Here is an 8762-nt window from a genome sequence, read left to right as displayed (position 1 = left end):
AGGACTCATGTTCAGCTGCAGCCGTGGCACAGAGCACGCTGGGCACTGCTGGAGCTGGCAGAGCACGGCGGGGAGTTACGCAGCAGCAGGGCTGGGGGTCGGCACTTCCCCAAAATGATGAAGCCACCCTGCACTGTGTGGCCGGCGTCCCCGAGCCTTTCATCCTCCTGTCTGCTGTGTCTCCTCCCAGCTCTGGGCTCACAAGGGGTGGTGGCTGGTGGGATATATAAACACATGGGAGCCTGAGCCAGCTCAGAAGAAACTCCTGGAGCTGCTGGTGTTCTCCCTCCCTCCCTCACTTCACGTGATTCAGTTTCTCCAGACCAGGGAAGCCGAGGACAAGTCATACTGTAAGTATATGAACTGAGCCAGCATTGTGCTGTGAGCTGCCCCAGTCCCTGTGTGGCCCTCGGGGAAGGATGGAGGCTCCGGACCCCAAGCAGGAGGGGCTCTGTCCTCTCCCTTGCAGAGAACTGGGCAGAAACACAGTGGAGAAGCCCTGTGCTGTCCCTGCCATCCCACAGGCAGCTCTGCCTTTTCCTGCTGGATGAGGAGTCTCCATCTCTAGCCCAGCCCTGCTGCAAGGCATGGGACATGGACGGGCAGTGCTTGTCCTTGGGGAGCATTTGGGGCTGTTCCCAAGGCTGGAGAGCCCATGGTAGAGGAATCCCTTCCCTGTGTGGTGATGCGGTTCCCCACGGGGCTCACCTCACCCTGCAGTCTGTGGATCTAGCTGTGCTGGGGAAGGGCAGGATGCTGCTGGCACTGACAGCAACGGCTGTCCCTGGTTGTTGGGTGTGGTGGTGTGATCCTGTGAGCCCATGGGGTCTGTGCTGGGGGCTCGCACGCAGCACCCTGGGGTGCTGGCCCACTTATGCGATGGGGACCTGGATATAGTTGTGGGATTTTGGGGTGTGGGGCACAGCAGGGCCATGGGGTGGGTGCTCCTTGGGGCCAGCCCCTGCCCAGGCTGCCCCTGTTCTGAAAGCAGGTTGGGCAGCAGCCACAAGGATGGCTGGGCATCCCCTCTGTGCCCCATAGCTCAGTTCATGCTGACCCCGTGCTCTGCCCCCAGGTGAGAGATGGCTGCCGGCAGCCGCCTCCTCCTTCTGCTCCTGCTGCCTTGGCTGACCGCAGGCTCGCACAGCCCTCCCGGCTGCAAGATCCGGATTACCTCCAAGGGGCTGGACCTCGGTAAGGGGCTGGCCAGGACCCTGCTCCCAGGCAGGGCGGAGAGCCGGCTTGCACGGCGGGACCGGCAGGGTGGGCTTTGTTGGTGGAATGCGGCACAGCCTGCCTGGCTGTGGCCAGCCCCGGCTCATTTTGCATTGCAGTGAAGCATGAGGGTCTGCGCTTCGTGGAGCAGGAGCTGGAGAACATCACAGTGTCAGACCTGCACGGGAAGGAGGGGCAGTTCCACTACAACATCAGCCAGTGAGTGCTGCCTGCTCCCTGCGTGCAGCAGCCCTTGGGTCTGCCTTACCATCCCCTCCCTGGCAGGGTCAAGGTGATGGACCTGCAGCTGCCATTTTCCAACCTGCACTTCCAGCCGCAGCAGCACCTCGCCTTCAACATCAACAACGCTTCCATCAGCCTGCGCTTCAGGCGGCAGCTGCTCTACTGGTTCTTGTGAGTTACCCTCCCCTCCCCACCAGCCCGTCCCACAGCTGGGCCACAGCCCCGAGAGTGCTGTGCTGCCTATTCCTGGGGCTGATAGGATCTGTGTCCTCCTGTCTGTTCCCATGGCTTCCAGCTATGACATCGGATCCATCAATGCTTCTGCTGATGGTGTCCACATCCATACCGTGCTGCAGCTGGCCAAGGATGAGGTCGGACGCCTCAAGATTTCCAACATGTCCTGCAATGCCTCTATTGCCAGAATGCATGCAGGATTCTCTGGCACGCTCAGGTACACCCGATGCCATGGTGGCAGCCATGCCCCTGTGCCAGGCAGGATCTGTCTGTGCCACCCTGCTGTGGTCAGGCCATGCCCTGTGTTTTTTTATGGGAATGGAGGTGGGGGGACAGGGCTGGAAGGCTGCTGCAAAGCTGTTGTGTCCTGCAGGAAGGTCTATGAGTTCCTGAGCACCTTCATTGTCACAGGGATGCGCTTCCTCCTTAGCCAGCAGGTAGGGCTGTAAGCAGAGATGGGCACGGAGCTCCCCTGGCTGCAGTCAGGAGGGGCTGACCCAGGGATGCTGGAGGCAGCCCAGTCCTCCTCCAGGCCAGGAGTTCTGGCCCCACTGCTGAGTGATTCCCCACAGATCTGCCCATCCCTGGAGCATGCCAGCCTGGTGCTGCTGAACTCCTTGCTGGACACAGTGCCGGGTGAGCAGGATAAGACCAGACCCTGCTCACTACAGCCTATGCAGAGCTGAGAAAAGGACTGCAAGCCACCCTGTAGGCTTTGTTCTCACAGCACCTCTTCCTTGGCAGTAAGGAACTACGTGGATGAGCACATTGGAATCGACTACTCCCTGCTGCGTGATCCAGTTGTCTCCCCAGAAACCCTCGACCTGGACTTCAAGGTCTGGCACTAGATCCTGCCCTGCCTCCCCTATCCTTGTTGGCACAGCTCTGCATCAGTGCATGCAGTGAGCACAGCAAGCGGTGCTGCAGCTGCAGCAACAGTCACTGTTCTTGGCACAGGGCATGTTCTTCTACCGTGCGAGGGAGGAGCAGGAGCTGGAGAACCACGCGGTGGAGCCGGTGATCAAGGAGACCGAGCGCATGGTTTATGTTGCCTTCTCTGAGTACTTCTTTGACTCAGCCATGCACGCGTACTTCCAGGCAGGTGTGCTGGCCATAGAGCTCGAGGGGGAGAAGGTGAGCAGCACAGTTTGACACTGCACAGGCTTGCGTGGGGAAGGGGTGCTGCCTGGGGGAGGCAGGGTGGGCTCCACATACTGAAGGGCAGAAGTGCCAGCTCTCCTACCCCTGAAGCTTGTCCTCCCTGCAGGTGCCCAAGGACCTGGAGGTTCTGCTGAGAGCCACCTTCTTTGGGACCATCTTCATGCTGGTGAGAGGAGATCCCCACTGGGGCAGGAGAGGCACAGGGCCCCCCCTGGGGTGGAGCAGCTCTGCCCAGCATGGCTCCCCTGCCCTCTCCCCAGAACCCCGCTGTGGTGGATGCTCCCTTGCGGCTGGTGCTTCAGGTGTCAGCTCCCCCCCGCTGTGTGATCAAACCCTCGGGGACCTCCATCTCTGTCTCTGCTTTTCTCAACATCTCACTGGTACCTGCAGACCGCCCTCCTGTCCAGCTTTCCAGCATGGCCATGGTGAGTGCTGCTGCAGCCAGGTTGTGTGTGCCTGCCCTACTACACAGGGCAGAAGCACTCTGCACCCCACGCAGGAATCTCTGATGTCCCAAAGCTGGGAGCAGCACCCAGGCTGTCCTGCTGCCTGCCCACAATGGCTGCAGCAGGGCTCCCATGCAGCTCACTCTCCCCATAGGAATCAAAGCTGAGTGCCAAGGTGTACCTGCAAGGGAAGGCACTGCGCGTGCAACTGGACCTGCGACGGTATGGCCGACACTGAGCTCCCACCTGGGCTGCAGGGACCATCTCCTCTGCCCCAGCTCACAGCTGCTTTCCCTCCATGCAGGTTTCGCATCTATTCCAAGCAGTCAGCACTGGAATCTCTAGCGGTGAGCAGACCCTGTGCCAGTATGGAGTGTGGGAGGGTCCAGCTGTCCTGGGTAGCTCCCAGCCACAGCAGGGAGCAGCGCTGGGAGGGCTGTGCAGGCCTTCCCCCCCCCTTCATTGACCCTTGAGAAACACAAGCAGGCCCTACCCTGCCCAGCAGCTCTGGACTCATCCCCCTTCCCCTCCCCACAGCTGTTCTCGCTGCAGGCCCCACTGAAAACTCTTCTGCAGCTGACAATCATGCCCATCTTAAACGGTAAGCACCATCACTATCATCACTGCCTGTGCATGGCAAGGACTGGGGCAGTGTCATGGGGCTTACTGCATCTCCTCCCTGCAGAGAGGACAAAGAAGGGTGTGCAGATCCCTCTGCCAGAAGGCATGGACTTCACCAGGGAGGTGGTCACCAACCACGCGGTGCGTGAGAAGGACAAGGGCAACTCCAGCCCCTCCAGCAGACACCGTGTCCTGGTGGCTGCAGGCACAGCTGGTCCCGTGCCAACACTTCTTTCCTTTGCAGGGATTTCTCACAGTGGGAGCTGATCTCCACTTCTCCAAGGGGCTGCGGGAAGTGATTGAGAAGTACCGCTCTGCCCCTGCAGTCCCTGCTGAGCCCACCGTGCAGCCCACAGCAGCCAGCACAGACTCCCACCAGCTGTAGCTCTGCTTATTTGCTCCTTCACCCTGGACAAAGGTCAGATCCCGGGCTGGACCCGTAGGCTGTAGGTAGGAAGTTACATCCCCAGCACCACTCACACATCCTGCACCCAGGTGGGCAGCAGCAAGGTGGAGACAGCTGCTCTGGGAATCCGTGCTGCACCCCTTCTCATACACTAATAAACCACTGTACGCCAGCTTGCACTGCCTTGTTGCTTGGAGGGTGAGCCCACACTCCAGACCACAGAGCTGCCAGCTCCAGGGGAGAGCTCTCCCCCTGCTTCTGGGGTGGTTTGTTTTTAGGAAGCCCCAGTGCCCTCTGCAGAAAGGGCTCTGGCTCCCAAGAACACCATGCACAGCACATCAGCACTCACTGCTGCTGGATCCTCTGTTAGGAACCACCCTTGAGACAGCCAAAGAAAGCAAAGCAGAGGGTAGCAGAGAGGTGCAAGGAGCTCATTAATGAGGAGCAGGACCACCTTATTCAGAGTTTATTGCAGGTTCCCTAGAGTACTGTGTGACCTAGGCAGTGAGATTGTCTTCATTGTAAACTGCCTTTCAGTGTGGTCAGGTTGGGAGTGGTTTCAAGGGGAGCAGAAAGCCCCTATAGGGCAGCCCACAGCCACCATGTCAACTGTGCTTAGCAGAGAGCAGCTGGCTCAGAGCAACCCAGGCCATGTGTGTGCAAAGGCCACAGGGCAAAGGGGAAGTGATGAGGACTGCTCCCACCCCAAGAGGGAAGTAGTTGCCTCCAGAGATAGAAAGGAGGTAAGACAAGAAGCCACAGCAAAGAGACAGGCTGCGGCACCCAGCAAGGATGGAGTCCCAGGGTCTCCTCTCCCTACAGCCTACAGAAAGCCCAGCTCCAGGCTGAGCAGAGCCCCTGGGGCCGGGGGGATCCCCACCAGCTGCAGTAGTGACTTTGTTCATGACACAGGGGAGCCCTGGTGCAGCTGAGTGGCAGTGAGGATGAGCTGTGCGAGAGGTGACTGGTGTATGCAGGCAGCCCGAGGCCCTGGTCACAGCCTCCCCAGCTCCTAGTATGGCTCATTCTTAATGAAACGGCTGAACATGGTGAAGGCAGCGAGGGGCTGGTCTGTAGGCACCATGTGGCCGGCTCCCTGCAGGAAACAGGTGCCAGCAGTCAGTGCCCTCCATGGGGCAACCGCTGCCTGTCCCACAGCACCAATGTCAGCTGTGTCTGACTGCACCATCTCAGCCCTACCTTGACAGTGAGGAAAGCAATGTTGGTGAACTCTTTCACGAAGCCCCCGATCTGGTTCTCACCTCCTTCAGTGTAGAGCCAAGGCCGGCGAGCCACCTGCACCTGGGAACAGAGACAGCACCCTGAGTGCCAAGCCCCACAGACCCCACTGCTTCCCCCTGTGCCTGGCTGACCAAGGGACCAGCCCAGATCTGACTCTGCCCATTTACCTTCTGGCACAGGGAGTCCACGAACCACTCATCCCCAAGGAAATTGCAGGCCATGTCAACATCCCCATTGTACACCAGGATTCTGTATTTCTGCAGAGCAAGAAGAGCATGAGCACCACGCAGGGCACAGCCCTACCTGGGGAAGAGCTGCTCCCATGGGCTGTGTGCTCCCCCCACACATACACACCATGGCTCCAAGAAGCTTCAGGTACTGGTCATTCATCTGCATGTACAGGCGCTTGTAGCTGCGGTTCACCTCGAAGCTGCAGAGGAAGCAGCAGTGGGTTCAGCAGCCGCTTGTGCCGCACACTCAGCCCCACCTGTGCCTTGCTCACCTGCACACCTCCCACTCCGGAGCATCGGGGGAGATGTGAAGAGCCTTCCTCACTTCTGGGGAGTTCAGGTACATGGTCGGTGCTGTGGAGTTGGTGCACGGTGGGTCCATCCGCACCTTATTGCGGGCTACGGGCATCCGGAACAGGTTCTGGGGGAGTCAGGACAGCCCTGCAGCAGCAGCTCAACACTGCCCATAGGGACAGCTGCCCCGTCCCTACATGCAGGTGGAGGGCGCTGGCAGCGCGCTGTGATGGGGCCCATGCTCACCTGGCGCCAGGAGAACCTCAGTGGCATCCGGATGAAGGAGTTTCCCAGGTCATGCGTGACGAGATAGTCACCTTCATACCTGGGGGCAGACCAAGCACAGCGACAGGGTGAGAGCTCTGCAGGAGCAAGGGCTCGGGATAACAGCCAGCACCAAGCACCAGGAAGAAGCGGCCACAGAAGCAGTTTCTCTGCCAGCCCCCTGCTGCTGGTGGGGATCTGCCTGTGCTTGGGGACAGCGGTGCTGCTGCTGCTCTCACCTCATGCTCCCAGGAACACCGCCAGCACACGGGGCGTAGAGATTGTAGATGTTGAGCCCAGACTCCTCTACAATCTCAATCATCTCTGCCATCTGCAACGAGCCACAGGCGGGGCTCAGGACTCAACAGAGTGCTTGAGGGACCCAGCACCAAGCACAGTGCTGCTGCTCACAGGGACTGGAGCAGGGCTTGTGGATTGCAGCTCCCTCACCTTAAGCGTGCAGTTCAGGTTGGAGTTGTCATGGAAGTTGCACTTCCCTTCGGAGCAGCAGAAGGTCTGCAAGTCCTTCCACAGCCTGCAGGCAGAGACCAGGAATTGGAGTGATTCACCAGAGCCCACCCTGCCCTGTGCCACAGGGACCGGCATCACTTCCCCCCCCTCAGTGCTCCCCGCTCTCACTGGGTGCCCAGCAGGCCGTGGTAATAGGCAAAGTACACCAAGGAGTTGTCGTTGATCTCATAGGAGGAGAGGCCGTTTCCCACAGCGATTCCCTGCGGGGCAATAAGAAAACAACTCTGTGGTATGGCAGCTCCTCACAGGGCAGCCACAGAGCATCGGCATCAGGCAGGAAGCAGATGTGGCCCTGTTTACTTCACAGGGGGAAGAGGAAAGGCCATGGGTGCTTTGGAGCACTCCTCAGTCTCACGCAGCAGAACACGTTCACCACCGGCACCCAGGGAGATGAAAGGCTGCGGGGCTGGGGCCGCCCCCACGTGATGTGCTGGGTCCCAGCGAGGCCGTGCCCTCACCTTGAGGTTAAGGCTGGGGTCCTGCATCACCCACTCTGCCAGCGTAGGGATGTAGATGCCGCCGTAGCTCTCCCCCGTGAGGAAGAGGTCGTTCTTGGAGTACTCAGGGAAGAGCCTCAGGAACTCCTTCAGAGCCAGGTAGTTGTTGTGTGCGACCTGCAGGGACAGCGGGTGGCATCAGGAGGGCGGCACTGGGCCAACAGCTCCAGGCTGGGCCTGCAACAGCCTCACGGCTCACCTCGGTATCATTGGTGGCATATTTCTTGTCCTCGGAGTAGGAGAAGCCAACGCCTGCAGGGGACTCCAGATAAAGCATGTTGGCAATCTGTGGGGACAGCAGAGGGGCAGGGGAGCATGAGAGACCAGGGAGCTCCCAGCACAGAGGGCCAACAGCCTTCACCCACAGCACCGTCTGCACATGGCCCACCCCAGTGCTGCAATGAGAATCTTGTCCCTGCTCTGCATTGAGCTGGAGGGGGGTGAGGAGCAGCACAGAGCACTGACAACCACAATTCCCCACAGCGTGGGTGGGGCAGCAGCCGCTCCCTGCCCACGGCAGCACCCGTACCTTGTTCCAGGCGTAGTCATTGTACTTCAGTGTGACCCCATCGGGCTGCACCTGGGGAAGGAATGGAGACCGATATGTGACACACCACAGGGCCCCAGACACCGCCCGCATCACAGAGCCCTGCAGCCTCCAGGGAGCCGCCACCACTGACCAGGAAGGGGCCGTGTTCCTTCAGGAATCCTTCCATGGAGCTGCAGCCGGGGCCGCCGTTCAGCCATAGCACCAGGGGGCTGCTCTGCGGGTTGCTCTGGGCCTCCACAAACCTGCGGGGTGTGCGATGTGAGTGAGCACCCAGTGCCGTGTGAGCACCAGCACCGGCCCCACGCCCCGGTCCCGGTTCCCATCCCGGCCCACGTACCAGTAGTGCAGTCGCTGTGTGGGCCCGATGCAGAGGTGCCCCGAGTAGTGTCTGAACGCCGGCTGTTTGTTCAGCCCGGGCAGGAACGTCACCTCGTGCCCCGCGGGCGCGGCCTGAGCCGGCCCCAGGAACAGCAACAGAGCGACCAGCAGCGGCAGCATCTGCGGGACCAGACACGGGCGGCGCTGACGGACGGGCAACGAACCGCAACGAACCTCACCGAGCTCCGCCGCCACGATGCTGCGGTGACCCTCGTCGGTCCCGGCACTACCGGCACAGCCACAGCGGGTCGCCGCCCCCCGCCCCGCCCGGTGCCGTGGTGCCGTACAGCCGTACAGCCCTATAGCAGTACAGCCCTATAGCAGTACAGCCCTATAGCAGTACAGCCGTACAGCCGTGGTACCGTGGTCCCGCCCGGTGCCGCTCACCCCGCTCACCCCGCAGCCCGGTCCCGCAGCACATGACCCGCGCCCATATGACCGCCAGCGGTC

At 60.7% G+C, this 8762-nt stretch overlaps 2 protein-coding genes across 7 annotated transcripts; one reads left to right on the top strand and one right to left on the bottom strand.

The window, feature by feature from the left end:
* The first annotated feature begins 254 nt into the window (after nt 1-254).
* On the top strand, nt 255-4498 carry PLTP (phospholipid transfer protein). The gene is made up of 16 exons (XM_015881939.3): nt 255-350; nt 1076-1194; nt 1335-1434; nt 1501-1629; nt 1754-1909; nt 2066-2129; nt 2265-2328; nt 2437-2528; nt 2650-2826; nt 2960-3019; nt 3114-3278; nt 3454-3521; nt 3604-3646; nt 3837-3900; nt 3985-4061; nt 4165-4498. The coding sequence occupies exons 2-16, from the start codon at nt 1083-1085 to the stop codon at nt 4303-4305; spliced, it is 1512 nt and encodes a 503-aa protein (XP_015737425.1). The 5' UTR covers nt 255-350; nt 1076-1082; the 3' UTR covers nt 4306-4498.
* Nucleotides 4499-4777: 279 nt separating this feature from the next.
* On the bottom strand, nt 4778-8748 carry CTSA (cathepsin A). Of its 6 annotated transcripts, none has more exons than XM_085520534.1 (15): nt 8600-8748; nt 8272-8432; nt 8065-8176; nt 7914-7964; nt 7584-7670; nt 7346-7501; nt 6996-7087; nt 6807-6891; nt 6596-6687; nt 6339-6417; nt 6071-6219; nt 5923-5998; nt 5736-5825; nt 5527-5628; nt 4778-5422 (listed from the first exon to the last, which is right to left on the bottom strand). In XM_085520534.1, the coding sequence occupies exons 2-15, from the start codon at nt 8430-8432 to the stop codon at nt 5339-5341; spliced, it is 1416 nt and encodes a 471-aa protein (XP_085376660.1). In that variant the 5' UTR covers nt 8600-8748; the 3' UTR covers nt 4778-5338. The 6 variants fall into 6 exon arrangements, with proteins under 6 accessions (XP_085376660.1, XP_085376659.1, XP_085376657.1 ...); XM_085520533.1 differs by having other exon boundaries at nt 8640-8748; XM_085520531.1 differs by having other exon boundaries at nt 8664-8748.
* Between the last annotated feature and the right edge of the window lie 14 nt (nt 8749-8762).

Source organism: Coturnix japonica, chromosome 19 (assembly GCF_054131305.1).
Source record: "Coturnix japonica strain WE chromosome 19, WE-NBRP24, whole genome shotgun sequence".
Lineage (NCBI taxonomy): Eukaryota > Metazoa > Chordata > Aves > Galliformes > Phasianidae > Coturnix > Coturnix japonica.
The sequence above is the reverse complement of the archived record's forward strand: the minus strand, read 5'-3'. Positions and strand labels throughout refer to the sequence as shown.

What these genes read in the sequence shown, in the direction of transcription:
- PLTP (XM_015881939.3), top strand. Translation starts at nt 1,083, where the DNA reads ATGGCTGCCGGCAGCCGCCTCCTCCTTCTGCTCCTGCTGCCTTGGCTG. An exon ending in TAGAGCTCGAGGGGGAGAAG is followed by an intron (nt 2,827 to 2,959) that starts GTGAGCAGCACA and finishes TCCTCCCTGCAG; the next exon opens with GTGCCCAAGGACCTGGAGGT. An exon ending in AATCATGCCCATCTTAAACG is followed by an intron (nt 3,901 to 3,984) that starts GTAAGCACCATC and finishes TCCTCCCTGCAG; the next exon opens with AGAGGACAAAGAAGGGTGTG.
- CTSA (XM_085520534.1), bottom strand. Translation starts at nt 8,432, where the DNA reads ATGCTGCCGCTGCTGGTCGCTCTGTTGCTGTTCCTGGGGCCGGCTCAG. An exon ending in ATGCCACCAATGATACCGAG is followed by an intron (nt 7,502 to 7,583) that starts GTGAGCCGTGAG and finishes CTGTCCCTGCAG; the next exon opens with GTCGCACACAACAACTACCT. An exon ending in TGAGGTTCTCCTGGCGCCAG is followed by an intron (nt 6,220 to 6,338) that starts GTGAGCATGGGC and finishes TGACTCCCCCAG; the next exon opens with AACCTGTTCCGGATGCCCGT.